Source organism: Oryzias latipes, chromosome 18, assembly GCF_053564925.1.
Source record: "Oryzias latipes strain Hd-rR chromosome 18, Olatipes_Hd-rR_3.1".
Lineage (NCBI taxonomy): Eukaryota > Metazoa > Chordata > Actinopteri > Beloniformes > Adrianichthyidae > Oryzias > Oryzias latipes.
The window spans coordinates 26,729,005-26,751,652 of NC_136254.1; the positions used below are offsets into that span (position 1 = coordinate 26,729,005).

At 41.1% G+C, this 22,648-nt stretch overlaps 1 protein-coding gene across 22 annotated transcripts in view; it reads left to right on the forward strand.

Moving 5' to 3' along the window:
• Window positions 1-22,648, forward strand: part of LOC101165348 (adhesion G protein-coupled receptor L3) — a 315,230-nt gene that overhangs the window by 216,537 nt on the left and 76,045 nt on the right. For 17 of the 22 annotated variants that reach the window (XM_023948942.2, XM_078936168.1, XM_078936171.1 and 14 more), the window contains 3 exons: window positions 5,315-5,418; window positions 9,606-9,791; window positions 14,528-14,566. In XM_023948942.2, coding sequence (XP_023804710.1) covers window positions 5,315-5,418; window positions 9,606-9,791; window positions 14,528-14,566 — 329 coding nt within the window. The remainder of the gene's footprint in view (window positions 1-5,314; window positions 5,419-9,605; window positions 9,792-14,527; window positions 14,567-22,648) is intronic. The other 5 variants (XM_078936165.1, XM_078936170.1, XM_023948946.2 and 2 more) reach the window with 1 other exon arrangement.

Sequence of the window (22,648 nt, forward strand, 5' to 3'; positions counted from 1 at the left end):
ACTACTGACTCCGTAGTGCACTTTTTATTAAATATATTCCAAAGTCCGGTGCCTTAGAAATTCACCCGAAGTCTCTGCGAAAAACCACTGTGCATCCATGCTCACTAGATTGGCGAATATAGACCACAATGCATTGCGTCTGAACAATTTTTGCCAACGATTTTTATTTAAATGTATTTTTTTAGTAAACTGTCCAGGTTTTTATCTTCAGAACTTAGTGGACTCACAATTAATTGTCGCAAGGCACTCACATAAATTTCACTTTGTGAAATCGATGACGCCATATCCGCCCTTAAAAAAGTAAAATAAAATAAAAAAGTAATGAGCATGGTGTCTGAATTTCTTTTTAAAATCCAGGGTACATATTTCCACACTATATAGTTTTTGAGTAGTGAGGGATTAGGGTGGGAATTCGGACACAAACATAGAGAAATGGTGCGTTCACGGTGTTTGAATGATCGGAAGAATGAAGAACAACAACTCTTCCAACACCACATGGATGCTAGAGCAGACGTCCCCAAACTTTTTCTTGTGCGTCTCTGAATTGTTTAGTTTTAAAACACCTTTGTCCTTCTTTTGTTGTGACACCCTTTGGTTCCCCTGAAGGAGTCGTAAAGTGCTATGTGAAAAAAGTTTCATTCATTCATTTATGATCCTTTTAATAAAACAAACAACTCTCCCCCCATAGTTCCGTTGAGACTTTTGAGGACTGCATCTCCTCACACATCATTTCACAGTTTGCGGTAAAATGAGCAGCTTTTTTTTTAATCTTTCTTTTGCCCTTTGTGATCTTTACAATGTCTTGGTGTCTAGTGATTTGTTGATGTGATTGGCACTTTATTCTGTAACACGTCTAAAAGCATAATTTCAGCAAACGCATGACTTGATGTCAAGTAGACTCAACTATTAACCAGTCGCCGCGTTACACAATGTCTAGTATTTTGTACACGTGACTAAAACATTGTCCTTTTGTTTGTTAATCTATTCTGACAATGTTTTGGTTGTTGAAGCTATACAACCGGTTTCTATCAAGTGTCCCCTTGAAAAATCTCGTGGAATTACCCCACGTCTTTTGGTGTAATGATTTTTTTTTAAAAGGGTCATAAAATGAAACTAAGATGTTCTTTATTGCAGACATGAGAGGTCCCCAAAGTTATTTTGTCTCCATAATTTTTCGGCTTGTCTTCTATGGTCATAAACCAATCCTCCATATGTGTAAATGTACACACATACAAGTCTATACTGCTGGACTTCTTCAAATCTCTCTGTACGATATCCCCCATTTTTTAAGAGCTCTGATGAAATGACTCTGCCGTTCTGCGGGTAGAATTAAGGAAACTCCGCTTGTGAGAAATATTTGTTTCCTCTCTCGACGGGGATGTCAATATTCTCCCCCTGGAGACCCAGTGTGGCGTGAGCCTCTTTGCCTGGGTGTTGATTGCTGGTCTGTGTTTGCTTATGTGCTCAGTACCCCAGCAGCACTCCTCTTCTTGTCTACCGTCCTCCATCCTCAGCCATTATCAACACCCAACTCACTGACGCCAGGCCAGCGATGTAGCAGAATATCGAACACGTACGAAACCAGTAAATAGTAGGTCTCAAACCAGCACTCAGAGTCTTTATTTTCTATACAGTGAATGTAATTAGTTGCTGTTGGCTTTTGTTCATCAGGCAGCAGAGCTTTCATTTCGCCCTCATGTCCGTCGTTCTCTTTATCGATACTAATAGAATGAACTCTGCTGAGCATCAAGATAAAAATCAATGGCGGCCGCTTTGGATGTAAAAGGCTTTACCTCAGAGCGTCAGAGCAGCTGAGCTCAGTCACCAGTTCAGGAGATGTGAGTGTCGCAATACCCCTTGTGGGGTCCAGATGACCCCGCCCTTACATTGATGTGTTCTCCCTACCATGACAAAGGTGGATAAAGGTGGAAAGATTTCATGTAATCCATGGACACCAGTGAAGATCACAAATCATTGAAGAAAAAAGGTTCAGAGCACTGTCTAGTGGTGTTCAGATGACCCCATTACCAACATTAACAGGGTCATTTGGACCCCACAAGATAGCACAAGGGATACAACGACTGAGGTTTATCGAAATGTACCTACCATATTGTCTGCACTATAGGGCGAACCGGATGATTTTAAATTTATGTTATATTAAAGGTGGCCCGAACTACAAAGTGTAGGGGTGTATCAAGTCATCGATTAACCGATGACTTAACCAAAAATCGAACAGAATTGAAATATGAGATTTAATCACTTTATGAAAAAAATGAAGTTCTAAAAGATTTGTTAGTGATTTCATTCATTAGATGCATTTCTAAAAAAAAAAAAATTTATAACAGAGATCTGTGTTTGAGAGAAATCTGTGAGTCAGTTTTAATACATTTCAAAATCCCGTCCTGGAATTACATAAAATATTAAATTAAATTAAATAGTTTGATGAAAAAAAAGTTTTATTCAGAGATTAAAACCTAATTTTTGACATATTTACAGCATTATATAAGAAAAAAAGTTATTTAACTTATTTTATTTGGTTTTTTTTTGCTTTGTATTTGTTTGGCTTTCATACAACTGCATGCGTCTCGCACATATGGTCCCATTTCAAAATGCAGTTCCATTTTAAAGTTTCCAATGCGAGTCAACTAGGGGACACCTTTGCCAGAGAAAGTAGCTTGACTCCCACTCCTCAAACGGTGTTGTGTTACCATGCTCAAACGTGGCTTAAAGGCGAAAAAACTGTATCCGTTTCATCAATCAGCAGCACCCAGGCTGAAGCACACACACACACACACACACACGTACTGTCTTCATTAATGGGCAACAGCAGCACCCGTCGAGACCTCACTAACAGCCATCTCGTGGCAAGATAAGGGGAACACGTACCCCACCGCCTTTCCACACGCTCTTCAAAGCCACTGCACTTCAGACAACTCTGTCAAGCAGAACACGGCTGAGTGAGCTTCCTTTGCCACTCTTTAAAGTTCCTGGAGCTCGGCTTCCGTCTACCCCCCTTCGCTTGCTGTCAGTTCGTCTACCCGCAACCTTCTGCGAAGCCCCGCCTCTTTTCAAGCGCTTTCGTCCTGTCTGAATGTTGGCGGTTTTGCAGTGTCACTCCTTGATAGACTCTTCAATAAGTCAAAGACGCCCCAAGTTGTGCTGGGAGAATATATTTATCATCAAGTGTTGACATGTTTACAAGGTCTGTAAGACCTCGCAATGACCCCCACGGCCCAGGGATCAGCAACCTGAGGCTCCAGGGCCACACCTGACTCCTTCACCCCTCCTTTGATTGAAGAAAAATAAAATATTCTAATTCTAAAAAGTGATATTTTTTAGACAATACGACACAAGTGAAACAAACAAAAACAAAAAAAATCAAACTTTACGTATCACTCTGACTTTCCTGACTACAGTACCCATAATGCTTGACCAATTGCCCTGTGGCTTTGTAGTTTACCAAAGTCGAATTTGACTGATTTCTAAGTGCTGTGTACCACAGAAAATCAGGAAACCCAACTAGAATTCATACTTAAAGCACACTGAAATATAGGGCAGACTGTCTATTGAACAAAATTCAAGGATTTTAAAGCCTCATTTCCACTGAGCGGTTCGGTCCGGCCCTATTATTTTAAGGATTTCCATTATAAAATAGACCCATTAAGCCTGACCGAACCGTACCATTTTTGGGCCCCCGTAGATTGTAGGTCCGTAGAAAAATGGAACGGACCGGTTAGGGCGGAGCTACGTGTGCTAAGAGGCCCAAAAAGTATGGTAAGGATCACACAATAAGCCCCCATTATATTTACGAATTTTTGGCTAACAACCAAAAACAAAATAAAATTGTGTATAGATTTTTAATTTTAAATCACTGACATCGTAAAACCTATTACTACATTTGATGTATTGAGATGACCCTATGTGGTAAGAGTTGTCATCTTTTTTTAACGAAGCCATGCAAACCTCTGAAAGCTATTTCCTATTTCAAAAACATTCTTTATAATCACGTTTTATTTATACAAAGAAAACCAATAGTTTGTCACAATGTATCGTAATAGTAACAATACTATGAATGCAAACTAGTGTCTTGTCTTCTAAAGGGTGAAGTCAGACTTTGTGGTCTTACTGGGTAGTGGTCAGTGAGAAACTGACCTGAATTGCTCTTGAAACCAACGTTCAAGCGACCACTTCCAATGAAAAGTCTATGTAAACTTGTTTTTTGGGCTTGCTTATTCCAAACTCAATTTCATGCATAGCTACTCAAATTTCTACGACTGCTTTTGAGCTCCACGTACAAAACTCATGACCATTCAATGCACGTTGCCAGCTAAACCAGGTCAAACTATGACCCATAAGTGACTTAGAAACTCACCAAACTCTGGGTGCAGCTGGTTTTTCTAGTGAACCCAGAAACGGCGACGATCCTGACGACGTCTGTGTTTGTTTTCCGAGGAAAGATCAACCGAGGGCGCTCTCCTGAAGTGATGGTAATCTATATCCGCCATTGCAAAGACACCAGCAATGAACCCAACCGTTTCATGCGCAAATTGCGAGATTTGCACCACTTTGATACTTTTGATGCATCAGGCCTTTTCAAACTGTAGGTGATGGACATGCGCTAGTAAACTGAAAAAAACAAGAAGCCTCTGCCTGCTTGTCCAGTGTGAACACCAGGAACGCTCGTCAAATGCCCGGTGTGAACGTAGCTTAAATGTTGAAGGTTGCAGTCCCTGACCATAACCCAACCCAACCCCATAACACCATGACATAAAAGCCGTACTGCGTCAAATAGCCGTTTTTACTGCTATATTCCTTTGCTTAAGTCCAGATGGAGCTCTGTAGGACACAAATTCATTAGATCTGTTAGCAGAGTCTGCTTTCATGAACCCACTTATCCTGCCCTTCACAGTAAAGTTGGAAATGGCAGATTTAATTGGCACCTTTTTTTCCCCGTCGCATTCGTCGTGCGAGATTTGAACGGTCACACACGCAGACGGCGTCTGTCTTTTAATGACAAAATCCAGACACGGTCCAACAGACCTCCAGTGAATTCCCTTCATTTTAGTCAATTTAAGATAAAAAACCCATTCAATTACATTTTGCCTCTTCCATTAATTGAATCACCTCACGCTTTCGTTTCTTGGGACAAGTTTTACAAATAAGAAACAGACTTGAAGATACGGGGCAAAATCAGGCGCTATATGTGGATCGCTTCATAATGGAAAGACGACGCAAAAGAAATGAGATGCAGACTGTTTTAAAATGTGTCACTCTTCCTTTATCCTCATGGAGATGATTGTTTTTCTCTTTCCAGGCGTGGCTGCCTACGCGTGCGTGGGTCCAGACGGATACTGGGATCCACAGGGCCCCGACTTTAGCAACTGCACGTCGCCTTGGGTCACCATCATCGACCAAAAGGTAATAAATCATCTCAAGGAAGACCTCCCCAACCAACTAATTCCCTCTCATTCTTCTGGAGGCAACACTTCCAGCAGCTCAAAGTGCAGATCAAGCAAGGCACTTAGAAGACTGGAGTTTTGCGGCTTCTCTCTTTTGTTCTGTTGCCGTTTTTAATTAGTCAATTAAAGCAGCTGCTTAGTCAGAGGGTTTACACGATTGAGGGAACATCCGTGTGTGAGGCGGCACTGGAAACAAACACAGCAAAGTGTCAGGGGTGTAATGTGCCGCTTTCTGCTCCATAATACGAGCCCGTTGGTTGTTTGCTTTCCGTACCGCCCGGGCCCCATGGACCTGTACCTCCTGCTCTGCAGGCAGGCCATTTTGCATAGCTGGAAACACAGATATCTGTCTTTACATTTCGAATAGAATCAAAAGCAAGACAAAAGAAGGTGATGGTCTGCATTCCAAGTTTACGAATGGGAAACGTTTGCCTTTAAATTCATAAAGACCCTGCGGCGGGCATGTTGTACTCCATGGCCCAAAGCTGAGCCCATTAAACCAACAACAGCTGTCAGGACCAATGGCTGTTGTAAACTTAAAGAGGGTACCAGTGCGGTACGCTATGCACACTCTGGGTATGCCACCGCACCATGGGGAGGCATCGGCAGAAGATTTCATGCTGCCGCCCAATATTTTTGTATATTGATGACACGGTCATAAATGTAGACAGCGGCCATCAGGCGCCAGTCAGTCAGGCGGGGATGCCATTACAAAATTGACAGCTGGGTGGCCACAGGGTGGTGGCAGCTGTGATTGGAAGATGTCTCTGGATATCCCTCTACCCAAGGATTATCTAAAAAGTGGCACACATAATGTTTAGACGACATGCTTCCAAAGAAACCCAACAAAGGTAAAGCCCCAGCACCCAAAATGAGGGTCCAAGTGGTCCAACCAGAGCAGGGTTTATATGCAGGACCCACGGTGGCCGGGATTGCCAGATCGTCGTCTAGTCAACACCGGGCCCATGTCAACAGCCCTTGCCGAGTTTCCACACTAATACCGTACAATTACTAACAGTCGGACGGTGGCAGTGGGACGGCAGCGTGGAGGCATGGGGGTGGCAGTTTGAAATTGGCCGTTCATCAGAAGATATTGGGGACTATCAGTCAATTATGGTGCTACTGCCATCCAACCACCCACCTGTCACTGGACTCCCACCGCGCAATCTCTAAATGTTGCCTCCCGATTACAAAAGCCTGCTGAATTTGCTAAAAAAACGGCATTTTGGGATATGTGGTCATAGTATAAACAGGAACATGCTTGAACATGCATCTTGAACATGCTTTTAGCCCACGGTGTTCCCAATAGACCAGGCATGTCCAAAGTCCGGCCCATGGGCCATAAGTGGCCAGATTTTCACCGGCATACAGGCTCCTTTCATAAAAATCAGTATTTTCCCCTCCGGCTAAATTAGGTTTTAGCTGTTCTAAACTTAATGTTGCCCTTCTGTCCAGCTCATTTCTAAAATTTTAAACTGGAAATACATAGTTCAGTGGAAATGATTTTTTTTCCAGTTGATTATGAAAAAAACTGTTGCCTAATATGTGAACAGACTGTGGTTGTTTTCAAGAAGTTCATTTTGAAGAGGTACTGCTAGACAAGACATGCAAACTACGACAAGCTAGCTGTTAATGAACTGAAAAGAAAAGTAAGCTATTGCAATAAAATGCTTATTAAATTTTTATTGAACGTTATTTAAATAGCTAAAGAATGTCAGGCTGAACGATTTGGCCCCAACACGTGTTCACCTCACTAAATCTGACCCCCTGCAATATCCAGTCGCTACCACTGTAGGTACATGTGCTAGTATAATAGCATATGTACCTACAGTTGGTAGAAGCTTGGTGCAAAACGTCGAAACGGGTGAAATCTGGCAAATCGAATTTTTGTTTCACAGCTCTGTTCCAATGTATGAGACTTGGTGTTGTAATTCTGACTGGCAACAAACCGCAATTATTAATTTCTCTTTAATGATTATTTTTAAACCATTGTAATGCCCCTCCACGTTGGTGTTTTGCCACCCTTCCAAAGTCTTTTGCCCCCCCCCCCCCCCCCCCCCTATAAAACGGTCCGGCTCCGTCACCGATCCGGTGTGTTACCGCGTCTCATTTGAACGTCGCAGTGAAGAAACAAACCTTAACCCCGCAAATGATCCTGGGTTTGCCGTGACGGAACGATCAGGCCTGTTTCACGTCTCGCCTCAGTCAAACGGGTATTTTTAGGAAAAAGTGCCATTGATGTTTTTATTTTTAAAATAAATCACACTTGAGCGGGGAGGGGTGGGGGGGGGGGGGGGGGGGCTTGTCGCTGTGGAGACAGGAAGGCTCTAATGAAGACCAACCTGTCAGCAATTCAGAATACCCATCTGGCACTTCATTATTTTATACCCACACCCATTGTCCTGGACGTGGTAGTGCTCAATGCCAGATGGCTTGGTTGACAAAACGAGAAAGGAAGACACGGAGAATAAAAAAAAAGGAGAAATAAAAAAGTGAAAGAGAGGAATGACACCAGAGATGCAGAGAGAGGAGAGAGAGAGAAAAAACAAGAAAGCAGAGCTGTTTACCCAGCATCCCCAGCTTCCCCTCATTAAGAGCGGAGCGCAGGGAGGCTTAAGAAGAAAACATCTTCCAGAGGCGCGTTCCCCTGCATACACCTCTGTGAGGACCAATTTCAGAAGCCTAATTAACTCCACTAATAAACTCACACACACACACACACACACAATGATAGCAGCTGATGCTGGAGAAAATAAGGAGGATCCTGTTTTAGCTAACGTCACTCCTGTTTGTGGCTCACCAAACTCTACTGAGGCGGCTTTGATTACTAAATCCTCAAAGTAGCTGACAGGAGATTTTACTTGATACGGTTTTAATGCAGAGGGCCGTAGAGGGCCGTACAGGGCCATAGAGGGCCGTACAGGGCCATAGAGGGCCGTACAGGGCCATAGAGGGCCATAGAGCAGGGGTATCAAACTCATTTTCACAGAGGGCCACATCTGCATAGCGGCTGTCCTCAAAGGGCCAGATATAACTTATACATGTAACTAAATGTAATGAAAAATAAACGTAACCGCTCCTAATGTTAAATAACTCATTACTTATTTAGTAGAACTTTTTAAAGTGACAATTCCAGTTGCATAGAAAACATATGTTTGCATGGTACTCTAACATAAATCCTTTTAAATTTGATTCTATCAGGTTAGGTTATATGGACAGTGTTTAAGTCCTAGTGTATAGTTGCCAAATTCGATATTTCAAGTCCGGATGAATAAATACACACCAATATTTTTTTTTAATTTTAAGAAATTAAAAACTTTTATGCTCTCGCGGGCCACATAAAATGACATGGAGGGCCACATTTGGCCCCCGGGCCTTGAGTTTGACACGTGCCATAGAGGGTCATGGAGGGCTGTGAAGGTCGATAGAGGGTCGTAGAGGGTCGTGGAGGCCCAGAGTGGATCGTGGAAGGTCGTGGAGGGTCGTAGAGGGGAGCAGCCACATCTTTAGCTAACGTCGTAGGGGAGCGCAGATGATTGCAGTTCTCTTATGGCTCGTGGTGCAGCGGTAGAGTGGTCATCCATCGATAGGAAGATTGCGTCGTGTCCTTAAGCAAACTTTGAATCCCACTTTGGTTATAGGTTGGTGCCAGTGTTTCTTATTTTCTGCCCTTACAACAGAAGAACAGAAAAAGGAAACCTTCCCGCTTCAAATCGGAGGCGCGGAACCCTCAGAGCAGCTTTTTCTAAACAAAGTTCTGCAAAGAATAAACAAGTAAAAGACGTGTCCTCTTTTGTGGGATTTCCACAAGCTGCATGTTCAGCATTAACTCCATAAAGGAGCAGGGGTACCTGGGGAATTACCAGAGCACTTTCATAATTATGCACACTTGCAACGCTTGGCCCGAGTGTACGGCGTCACACAGCGCTCGCATGAACGGCGTGCAAAATTGCTGCAGCTGGGGAGAAAGCCTCGGGGTCAAACGGCATTTATTTTAGGGTGCAGATAGTTGCACGTTGCAATTTGTCATCCGTTCCTATGCATCCGTCGTGAACAATAGAAAAAGAGTGCGCCACTGATTTATGTTCAGTTGAATATGGAAGTCAACGACTTCACCTCCTCCTCTGGCTTTGTCCTTCTCGTCAGATAAAGGCTGGAGAGACGGCGGCCGTCATCGCCCGGGAGCTGGCCGAGCAGACCAAGGCCAACCTTCAGCCGGGGGACGTAACCTACACGGTGAGAGCCATGGTGCAGCTGGTGGATCTGCTGGACGTGCAGCTGAGGAACCTGACGCCAGGCGGCAAGGACAGCGCGGCGAGGAGCCTCAACAAGGTACTGGAGACACGGGGTTTCTGTTTTTACCACCACAGATATACATTTTTACAGGAAACATTGACAGCTTTACTCTGACGAAGGGAGTTTTTGGTCACTTCTAGGTTTATCATGCACAGTGGCCCTGAAGTGACAATTAAAAATGCAAAACTAAATATATAAAAACATTACATTTTATAAATTAAATCAAAATTCCAAAAAAAAATTGATGTTTTGAAAACCTCCTGGAACCACCCCTCCCCCCCAAAAAAACGTAAGAGTCCTAAAAATGTCCCAACTCCGAGCCGGAGCTGCTCCTCTTAAAAATGACTCCCCATGTATAATGTAATGCTTGTTTGCATTACCTTTTAGTCTTTTCTTGTTGTTGTTTTATTTTTATTTTTTGCTATTACTTTTCTCTGTGCGGTCCTCCCGTGGGAATTTCTTAAGTCAAAAGAAAAGTTGAAACCGACGACGACCCTGAAAGAAAAAAAGAAAAAAACGATTAAAGACTTTTTTGAAGCATTTCCCCCGTGTGCCGTCTACATCTCAGCCTCCTGTTAATTAACACTAGACTTCATTCTGGGTTTTATTTCTTCTCTTTTAAAGATTACGTTCTCCTAAAACTCCAAAAAGCTAAAATGAATCACCTGTTAATTTTTGAAGCACTTTGAGTCACTTGGTTCTGAAATGAATTGTCCAGGTTGATGACTTTTTGACAGTTAAACTAAACTAACTTGTTTTACAAAAAAGGTTGGATCTCATTCTTCATGTTCTGAGTTTATTTTACCACGGTTGGTTGTCAAATCAGAGAATTTGTGATATGATTCAGTTTAAGAGGTCTTTAAGGGCAGTTTATGTTGAAATAATGTCTTTAATTGTTTAATTCAACATCCAAACCCAAATAAAAGTTTCTAGTGTGATGAAAAAAATTAAACTAGATTTGAACAGATAAAGCTGGAAATCCATACCACTTCTCTGCAGAGCTCCTCTGTACTGGATGCAGTTTCAGAATCACAGGTTTGCGATTCTGATCAAACAAGGAGCGCCTCTTTTACTCACTGGCATAATTTAGACGGGTGGTGACACCTGGAATTCCTTCTGGCCAACAGTAACGGCACCAAATAGTGGAAAAATATCAACATGCTGTGATTTACTTAAAGTGGTCCCTCATTTATTCTAAAAATAAATCTGTGCAAATTTCTATTTTATACAATTATTTCAGATGTGTTAAGGCATTAAAAATCCTCCATACACTAGTTACACTTTTCTCTCTTTTTAAATGTCAAAAGTTCAAACCTTCATAGAAAAATAAGTTCCGGTTTATAAAAAAGAAAAAGAAATTCTGATAAAAGTTAAAAGATTTCTGTAAATTCGCAAACTCAAAGCATTCTGAAGAGGAGACATGACATGAAGGAGATTGATTGACAGGGATTTGCGGCCAATCAGGATGCAGACCATAGGAAAAGACAAAAAAGCATAGACCAGCATTATAGTGAGGTGCACCTGTTTATTCAAACTGTTGCACTATTTACTATTAAAATTTAAACCAAAAGCAGCTACATTTAAAGAATAATAATGAAAGTTTATGATTTAGTGCAATACACAAACACAACATTAAACAATATATAAACTTTTTCATACCTAATTCTAACTTCTTCATAATTTCCATTTTTTGTAATTTCCTTCATGATCGTCTAAATCCCTCTAAAGTTACATTCACACCACTTTTGGTGGTTCATGTACAAATATGTACATGCGTGTTTTGGCTTTCCATGTTCAAAACCCGTGTTCACGCGTCACTATGCAACCTTCTTTGGGGCTCCACGTAGAAAACATTCGCTTTGACCAACCAGGGACACGGACTTGGTAGTTACGTATGGAGGGGGTTCCTTTCTATTCACAGAGGTGCCGACCGCTTGAAAAAAAATTGATCATGGAGGAGAAACTAGTAATTGCGATTTGTGCCCGATCAGAATTCTGTGACACCAAGTCTTTCGTGTATCGGAATAGAGCCGTGAAGAAAAAAATCTGAAGCGAGATTTGTGTTACATTTTTTACCAAGCCTCTTTCAACGTAGACTACAGAAGATCCCGTCTTTCAGAAGAGCACTTTAGCTGCGAGAAAAATCCAAAATTGGGGCCATTTGTAAAGATGGGGGCCATACATTCATATTTTACAAAAATATTGAACATCTATTTGCCCCAGTCTGTTCATGCACAAAATGCAGTGTTTAAACAGAATACTATTATATATACATTATTTATATTTTAAAATCTTGGATTGGCTGTTCTGAAAAGAGGGGATCTAGATACATCTATGGCAAAATTGTGGTGCTTGTACAACAAAACGCATAAATATCTTAATAAACGTTAAGTGTAGCATAAAAGTATTTTGACTTGGCATAGTTTTTTATTTCTTCGTGTCAAAAAACATTTTCAGATATTAGCAGAACTAAGGCGGTTTAATTGTTGAGGTCATATTTTCACAAAATGTCTTCCTGTGTAGAAAAAAAATACAAGGTTAACAAAAAGGTTTGAAAGTTTATGAATCACGTCTTTGATGCTGTTTGAGGGTATTTTCTTCGACTTTTATCAATGCGTGAGTTCTTTTAGTTTAAAGTTAAGTTTTTAATCTTTGCCAAGGGCCAAAATAGGTTGAAGTGCAAAAGCGGCAACAGTAGTTTTGTCACTTTAAACCTGAACAGAGTCCAACCACTGCAACACCAACGAGAGGGAACAAGACCCCACAATTCACACAAGCCAGTCAGGACAATAATCAAGCCATCAAGTCCAGAGAACTCTCTATAGACCTCTGAGGTAAAACTGCAGCGAGGCTTCGCTTGGGCCAAGGCTTTAAAACCGTTTCTAAAGCTTTGAGTGCTCCCAAGAGCACAATGACCCCAGTGATTGTGGAATGGAAGAAGTGTAAAAACATTAGGACTCCTTCTTAGGTTGGCTGTCCAATAAAACTGAGTTAGTGGGACCTCTCACAATGGTCGCTCCGACGCAGCCTTAGAAAGAAGTCCTTTTTAGCGGCGGGAGAACACGACGTGAGAGGAGCACCATCTCAGCAGAAAAACATCAATCTATATGGTAATACAGCCACCAGAAAGTCATTCCGTGTAGATGGAGATAAGATCACAACTGTTTTTAAAAAGAAAACTGTCTAGACATGAGAAAAACAATCAGGTAGGCGCTAAAACAAAACCTAAAACATTTCATACTTAAAAAACTGGGAGTTGGGGGGTAAAAAGTCGACTCAACTGGGGAGGCACATGAAGATAGAACAAATGGGCACTAGATTGGCAACTGACCAATAATTGCTTTAAAAAAAAAAGCCGAAAATCTACCACAAATCTCATGTATGTAACTGGAAGTAGTACCAAATGTCAAACTCCAGGCCTCCAGGGGGCAGTGTCCTGCGAGTAGGCAAGTTGTTCAGCTAGTCTGCCATTGTAGCTTCCAAAGACACCCCTGATCCAGGTAACCAGCGACAAGGGAGGGCTAGGTTTCTTAACCCTTTAACATCAGAGATGTCGCTAAAGACACCAAAACAACACACACTATTTGACATACGGATACTCATCGACGGTTTAAGCAGTCAACACGAATCAGCGGATTCTGACGTGGAGAAAAGCGTCTATGCAACACTTTACGTTAGAAAAGCGCAGTTAGAAAAGTTGCTATTATATGCGACAAACTGAGCTGATTTACATCAATTGTGCGCAAAAAAAGAAGGAATTCTGATGTAGAGAAAAACGTTTTTTTTTACATCGTCTTTGCGCCTGTCCACAAAATGCTGGAACTACGTGTATTGCGTAAGTGGTTGAAGAGTTACGCTAGTCGAAAGAATTTAAACACTAGCTAAAGATTCAGTGTTAATCAACCAGCAGGATGCCGGACCTCAAGGCTCAGAGTCCAACACCCCTGGGTGAGATAACCGATGCCTGTTTGACCCTCACAATCTGGTCTGCTAGTTTATTTCTTCATAGCTACCATGTTTACTCAAGCGCGCTATGTGAAATAAACCTTAGATGTCAATTTAATAAATCCTTTTACCTCAAACACGTCCAAGCTTGAGCTTCGTCTGCCATTTTCCGGCTTTTTCTCCAAACCTACGCGCTCTTGAAGCCTCTCTAGTGGTGCTTAGTACACGATTCAGGTTGTTAGCATAAGTGAGACGGGGAAAACTGGAAAGCGTCAAGAGTCAAAGACAAACAGCTTGTGTCTGACATAAAATTGTAAGTAATGTCGGTTTGCCTTGAATCTTCTTCCTGTTTATTAGCAATTGTAAAACAAAGAAAAGACCGCATGCTGCCATCTGCTGTATTGGCGTGCCAAAGCTTGGCCATCCATCGCTAACGTATTAAACTTTTTAACAACGAAGCTTTAGGTCCCAGTGTTGACATTCTTTCAACTATCGTAACTTTTCAACCGTTCACGTAATTCCAGCTGATTTTGAAGCAGATTTTTTATCTATATGTCGATATACAGAGTTCCATTTAACCGCGTATAAATCCGCTGGAATTACGTTGCGTAAACAGTCATAGAGTTACAAAGAACGTGTGTTCTGTAGGTGTCGCTGGAAACAGTTTAGGTGTTAAAGAGTTAAGTTGCAGGTCATGTTTAAGTGTTTAACAGTTGTACACATACACACGCCCTAAAGACACATATCTCTGATGAAATGTCTTGACTTGTTTAGCTTTTCTAACCAAGCTAAAGTCTCTTTGCATTTTTTTCCCCTCTGGTTTGCAGCTGCAGAAGAGAGAACGCTCGTGTCGGTTTTATGTTCAGGTATTTAAATCCAATTTTCTCCCTTTCAACACTTCATTTCACCATCTGAGTAACTTCATTCCCATTTTTTTTTCTTTTTTGATATTTAATTTCCATTCATTTTGAAGTTTGGCCCTATGCAATGACAAAACTGCTCCAAAAGAAAAAGAAAAGATAAAAAACCCAGAGGGCAGTATCAAAATGTGTCAAAGGGTCAAATGTCCACGTCTGCATGTGTGTGTGGTGACATACGTCGTCAACCTATGCATCTTTAAATGTCCGTTTGTCATTTGTTTCTTGTTGATTTCAAATGTGTCTCAACTTTGGTAAAACTCTGCACCGACACTGTTCTGTCAACGGCAGCCACCAAAGTCAACCAAAGTCGTGTTATGAATCTCTTCATCCTTTCTTCTTAAAATGCTTTTAGTTATTTCTTGGGCCACTGACTGATTTGGTTATTCCTAAGGTGACTTTTCAGCTGTCAACAGATTCATTTCTGCCTTGACAAGAGAACTGTGGAGGAAGTTGACATCCCTGTCTGCTGTGCAGATGGCTTAAATTAAGCTGTGCATTAAAGCCAGATGTTGCTGAATGCGTCTGGTTCCTGGTGCTCAATTAAAGCAACATGTATTCCGCCCGAGTTCCTTTGAGGATTGTCAGAAGGACGTTTCGTTATTCATACTCAAGCGATTGTGAAGAAGATATCTCAGGATTTACAGTGGTTGAGTCTGCTTTTTCTAAATGGGGGTTGAATACATTTTGGTGTTTCTATTTCTTTTTTTAAAATTGTTTAGGCTTTTTTTGTTCTTTCCGTTCCTTTTCCATCAATAAGAAAATTTGTACTTTTTTTCCATCACAATTTTAGCTTGCATAGAATGTATTTCTACTTATTTATAGTAAGCCACTTCAAATTATCGTATTTTTCTAGTTCTGTCAAAATTAACTCAGGAAACACCCACTACTATACTGAACAGAAGATGGATCCCCTCGCAAATTCATTGGAAAACCAATGAGGCTTTTATTTTGATGAATAAATGTTTGACCAAAGAAAAATTTGATCCCATTGAAGAATGTTTGAATCTGGGTGTGCAGGGTCGGAACTGAGCCTGAGATTAACCTCTGGACCAAGCCACCCCAGATGTTTAGAACCACATAACACAATGGTCGCATATCCCAAAATGCCACAGCGCAACGACTTAAATGCGAGTTTTTCTGCAACATCGACAGGTGGTCTTGTGGTGGCATTTGGAACGTTGCATGCTGCTTTTTTTCCTTTTCTTTCAAACTATTTTTTTAATGAAAAACATCTGGACATTGGAGGCAGCAGTCGCATTTTTTTATTCGCCACACATGGCTGCAGAGGTCAAAGGGAAAGTTAACATTTTAGGGCAACCAGACGATTTTTGGATATTGGTCAGTGGCCGCCTGGGCACACTTGGAAGTCCGGCAGTAGCGCAGTCCAGTCCACCGTTCGATTTCTAACAATTGGATGGTAGCAGCACAGCATCTTGACAGCGCAGGCTCTTGCTGAGGGCTGTTGACATGTGCCGGGGGTGCAGCAATGACCAATTGTCAATCTGGTGATCCCTGCATATAAATAGCAAGACCGCATTGACGCTCTTCATCCGATAAAGACTCCTGCTATGGTTTGACCACTTGGACCTTTGTTTTCTTGGACGCTGGGGCTTTGCCCTTAATGGGTCTCATGTTGTCTTAACATCTGTAAATTTGTAAATTGGCAAGATTATAATGTGTGCTTAAATGATATAATATAATGTGTGCTCTGAGTTGCGAATGGCCAGTGGTGCAGAATGGTCAACTTTTTATATATCCCCGGGCTAACGGGCAGCCGTCTGCCTCCCGGAGACTTTTACACATCGTCCAGTCAGAGCTGTTACCGACTGGCTGCCAGCGCCCTGTGGCGGCCCAGTTGTCGCCCAATTTTGTAATGAATTCATCCCCGCCTGACGGCCGCCGGGTTCATTCATGACCTCGCCAACGATTTTCAAAAAAGGTTATTGTGAAGATTCCCTCCAGTGACAGTCGGATTTGTGACCATAGCTTAACCCAGTTTTTATGTCATTTATTTTTTTGCGCAACTTTTTATTATGGATGTAGTCATGACATCACAGAAATCCTAACAGTAGTAACTATATCTCTTTTACAAAAAGAGGGGCTGCACGATTGTTTTATAGGTTATAGTCAGAGAAATGCAAAATAACTGAAATTAAAAGTGTTTGGTGTTGGTTTCAAGATAGTTAACAAAAGTCCTTACATTTTTTCAAATACAAACTGTTTAGCTTCATAGATGAAATTACTCTTTCTAAAGGAAGGCAGGAGAACATTTGAACTCAGTTTTATGTCTATAAAAAAAAGTGGAAACGCATTAGAAATGTGTTTTTTTAATCTATCCAAACAACAATTTTTCATACCCAAAATGACTGCGATCGAATGGCCAAAAAAACCCAAAAGACCAGTCCGACTTTCAATAGATTTACATTCCAGTCCATAGAGTGGGCTGGGGATTTTAAAGTCATTAAAAAGACTAGAGGCGCTGAAAGGAGGGGCACCGACTCTGTTCAGATTTGTGTCTTCTTTGCATTTCTGAGCATCTTTTATGGGATGTTCCACTGTCCATTGCTGTGAATATTGCCCAGCTTTCCTGGCGAGGCAAATTCAAAGAAACAGTGAGGGGCTTTTGGGGGCAACGTGTGTGGATGATGACAGGCTTGGCGATGGCCTTAGAGAGACTTTTATTTTATTTATTTTTGATGGGGCAGTTGTTCCTCCAACAGACCCTCTGGTGGTTGCCGTAAGTGGAATTGGCAGAGGAATACTAGGCAAATGAAAGGTGCACCTGCCCCCTCTGTTCTGCTTGGAGGATATAGATGGAGCCAAAGGGAGGCAGTTAGATATTATGGGAACTAATGTCCTCCTGAATACCAGCAATGCACATTTGCCCTCTGTAGAAGACATTTCTAAACCTGAATATTTCCAAACAGCTGCAAATTAATGCATAAACTCGTTTTGATATCTACTGAGGACATTTGGAGCTTCCCAATGACACCAAAAGAGAAGGGGTGGGGCTCCAGGAATTGTAGTTATTGAGTGGATTTAAAAAAAGTGAACTTTTTTTTTTCTCTGGTAGTCAGGAGGATATGGGTCAAAGGGTCCAAAGTAAACTCTCACCTATCAGCAAGGTTCAAATCCTGGCTTGAACCTCTCCGAGTGGAGTTTGTATGTTCTCCTTGTGGGTTTTCCCTGGTTTCTTCCAAAAACATGGTTCATAGGTTAATTGGCGACTCTAAATTGCCCTCAGGTGATTTTTTTTTTTATTTGATTTGAAATGGTTTATTTCAAGCAATTAAGTACAAATAATACATAACAGCAATATAATCATCAGTTATACATTCATACAGTAACTAATCAAGCTTAGGATAATTATACGTAGATAGATAGATAGATAGATAGATAGATAGATAGATAGATAGATAGATAGATAGATAGATAGATAGATAGATAGATAGATAGATAGATAGATAGATAGATAGATAGATAGATAGATAGATAGATAGATAGATAGATAGATAGATAGATAGATAGATAGATAGATAGATAGACAACTTTATTTATCCATTTGGGAGGTTCCCGCATGGAAATTGACATCTCCATCGCATACAGCACTGGTTGACATACATATAGGAAAAAGGAAAAAGCAGCACAGTGACTAGAAAAATTAGAAAGATTAGAACACTAGGAAACAATTTAAATATATGAAAAACAGCATATACAAAAAGAAAAAAAAAAAAAAAAAAAAGGTCATTCAGGCCCTTTCCCTTTCCTTTTCCGTCTTCCTCCCCCCTCCTGAGTGGAGGTTAAAGAGTTTGATGGCACGGGGGACAAAGGAGTTCCTCAGTCTATTAGTCCTGCACCTTGGGAGGAGCAGCCTCTTGCTGAAGGTGCTTCTCCGGCTACTGATGGTCGTGTGCAGAGGGTGGGTGGTATTGTCCAGGATACTCGTTAGTTTTTTGAGTGTCCTTCTCTCTGCCACAGTAGCCAGAGGGTCCAGCCTTGTGCCAACCACAGAACCAGCCCGCCTGATCAGCTTCTCCAGCCTGGAGAAGTCTGTCTTTGAGGTGCTCCCCCCCCAGCACACCACAGCGTAGGTTAGTACACTGGCGACCACAGACTGATAGAAGATCCCCAGGAGCTTCTTGCAGATGTTGAATGATCTTAACCTCCTCAAGAAGTACATCCTGCTCTGGGCCTTCTTGTACAGCTGCCCCGTGTTGCTCGTCCAGTCCAGCTTGTTGTCCAGCCACAGCCCAAGATATTTATAGGTCTGCACGACCTCCACCTCCTCCACTCCTATCAGAACTGGTCTGGGGTTGGGTCTGTCCCTCCCAAAGCTGTAAGTTGTTTTTGTGGCTCCAGACAACAAAATCATCCACCAGGCTCCTGTACTCCTCCTCATCGTCGCCACTGATATATACATATTAATGTATGTACATATTAATACATATTAATAAATATTGCTTGAAAGGGAGTGGAAGGAAGCGAACTTATATAATCCCACCCCGTTATACTGTAACCATTTTATTACATGATTTATCAATATCCGGTTCCCAGTTTTTATCAGACAGAATTAAAAATCATAAGATATCGATAAAGCACATGACAAAGATGAATTACTTAAGTATTACGTCAAAAATAACTATTTTAGAAGTCAACATGGCAAATGCAGATCAGTCATCTGAAATATTCATCCTTACTTGCTGTTCCACATCGTCCAGTCTTTTCTCCAGAATCTCGACCCGGTTTTCTCGCTGCCCGTTTTGAGCCCGAAATCTTCGGAACTCTTCCATCATTTCCCAAAGTGGCGTTAGCTTAGCCGACACTTGTTCCATAAAACTTTTCAGCGTTTCTTGAATAATGTCAAGAGTCTTTTTGAGGTCTTCGTATTCCTGGGGTTTCTTCGGGGGCATGGTCAGCTCTCTTTTTTGGGGAAAATCAACCTTTTAAGTAATTTAAAGATAGTTGTATTCGCAGAGAGGCACGCCACACGCCCTGCCCGTAACCCGGAACCGGAAAAAGGTGTGTATGGGTGTGGCCCTGCAACATACTGGTGACCTGCTCAGCTTTGCCCGGGTGGAACTGGGATAGGCTCCAGCAACCCTGTGACTTCGAAAGGGATTCTGAAGATAGATAACTGATAGTCTTCTAATCTGTTATTGTATAGAAAGCAGGCTGGACGGATAAAAAAAACAGCAGAAAGCTGATTGGCGATGACTTATTGAGAGCTTGGAAACTAGGCGGAGCGCTTGGAAGCAGCGTTTAGAGCTTGGAAGCAGCGTTTAGAGCTTGGAAGCAGGGCGGACAGCATGGAAGCAGCGGGTAGAGCGTGGAAGCAGGGCGGACAGCGTGGAAGCAGCGGGTAGAGCGTGGAAGCAGGGTGGAGAGAACATAGGTTTGTAGAGCCAAACCATCCAACTGGCTGAGCTGGAGTCCATAAGAGGACAATCTTTTATAGGGTGGCTGGAGGAACTGGGCTTTATACTCTTGTCCTGATAAGGGCAGTAGCTCCAGCTGAGAAGGGGGTGGAGCAAGATAGAGACACAGGAACAGAAGCAGGTATCCCACCATGGGTGTGTAATTCAATCCCAAAACAAACTAGGTTTGTAATGTAAAAGCTTTTTGAGGATCTACAAGAAAAAAACTACATTTCAGTAACACGATTAAAAATGAGTCCGTATTACATTTCTTACCTTCATTTAGCTTGTGCAGATGAAACAATGGCTCTGATTACTTATGAATCACTCTAAAGAGTCAATTCTGCTTGATGTCATTGTTGATTTCATTGAACTCAACAGGATTTGGCCTTGATAAGGCAGCAGAGTACAAACTGATAATCCCTTTCCGTTTCATGTATCCCCTGCAGGAATGTTTCGTTGTGATCCCCTTTGATTCAGAGCACAGCAAACACGGCACCCTTTCTGCCTTTCGGTCATATCAGTGGCAGCTTGTTTGTTCCCGGATGCGACTTTACGCTTGTCCAATTATTGTGATTACATCCATCCATGCTGCTCCACGCTCCAACTTGCCGGGTCTTTTGGAAATAATAAATGTGGGATGTTGCAGTGCAGTCCATGTGTCAGCACTAGAAGAAAAAAAAAAAAAAGAAGAGGATTCTTGTGCTTCAGTGGGAACCAATTGAGTGTGAATTTTCAAGGTAGGAGGATACCGAACTTCAACCCTCATTAAAATGACACCGAGCGTGAAGAGATGACCAGGGGAGTGTTGCCGTGGAGCATGACCTTAAAGCAGACTAAACAAGGGAGGCTATTTCTTCAGGAATGTAATGAGATGATAAAATTTCACCGGTTGTCATTTGTCCAAAGATTAAGATGAACTCACCCTCATAAACGAAGACAGCTTGAACAACACAGACTTCAGCAGGACTCGTCTTGAGTGAGCGACCACTGATCGGATCACTTTTGAAGTTCATTCCCAATGACGTTTTAGAACAACAGTGCTCCGTTTTTCTATTTTTATTTTTAAATATATAATCTCAATTCTAAATAGCTGTATACATAACCTCAGATTAATTCATAATCCTTATTAAGGCCTATCATAATTTTCAGTTGAATATCAGTTAAAAATCTTTCTTTGTTTACGATCTGCGAAAAGAAAAAAAAACTAAACAAACACTATTTTAGTTATTATTATTTTAGTTATTTTTATGTAAGAATTTCAAATTTTACAACCGAAACTTCCCCCTATGGTTAAGTGACATGTTGTATGAAAACTTTTTTCACAGCCAAACAGAATTGGTTTTAGAGGTTTAGAAATGATGAAAAAAATTACAATTCTATCAAATTGGTAAAATTGGAAAAATAAATGAATTGGTGGGCTGTTGAATCTAAATCAAACTGGCTAAGAAATGGCACATAAAACCTTAAATCTATCAGAAAAACCACGTTTGTTACTTCAAAATATGACTATAGCAGGTCATTCTTCTTCCAAAAAAAAAAAAAAATTCCGAAAGACAATTTAATCCTTATCAGCTTTCCCACTATGTCAAGCAATCGGGCCACCAGGGGGCAGTGCAGCCTGCAGTGAGGTCAGTTTTGTCATCGCTCACCTTATTAAATTGAGAAATTTAACCCTTAATCAAGAACAACCTCAGGAAGAGTGTGTTTGACTCCAGGGCACAGCCGGACCTTGTTACCAATATATTTATTATTATTCACTGCAGGAGCATGCAGTGGATGCAGTTTGTTTTTTTTCCCCCCCAGATAGCAATACCTCAGTGTAAGCTCTGCTTATTGAGATAACCACAGAAGGTTTGTGTAGAATTGAAGTTTGGCCAATCATGTCTTAGTCGTGAATAAGCGGGGAACACTGTATAACCATTCATGTCACATTTGATCATAATTCTCATTATTAGCATGATCTAAACTTTCCTTAAATACACATTGTATAGAACCTGGTCCATGTTTTCTGCCCTGTAATTTACCATCCTTCCACTAGAGACAGTAGAGGGTTTTTTCCTGCTCATTTCAAAATAGCTGCTTCAGTGAAATCTTAAAAACTTTTTGCCAACTTTATGGAGAGAATAACTCAGCTATTGTTATTCATTTTTTTAAATGACTACTTGCTGTATTTAAAAAAAAGCTAAAATTGGTTGGTAAATGGTAAATGGCATATACTTATATAGCGCCTTTCTTCCTACAAGGACAAAGCGCTTTACAGTCACAGACCCATTCTTCCAGTCACACACACATTCACTCACACATTCACACACTGGAACTAAAAAAAAAAAATCAAAACACAAAGAAAAACAGTTTCACTTAAATAACCAGTTAAAGCTAAAATTGGTTAATTAATTCTTTATCATTCAGCTAGATTGTGTTAAAAATATGTGGATCAAATTTGAGACAGTGGGTAAATAAGGAGCTTTTATCTTGAACACTCATGTCAATATTTTTGCATCTTAAACTAACATTGTTGTGAACAAAAACTTTACCAAATGTGTTGTATATATAACCTAGATCGTAAAGAAATTTTGGGGATTTAATTTAAAGAGTTTAAAAAAAATCTTAA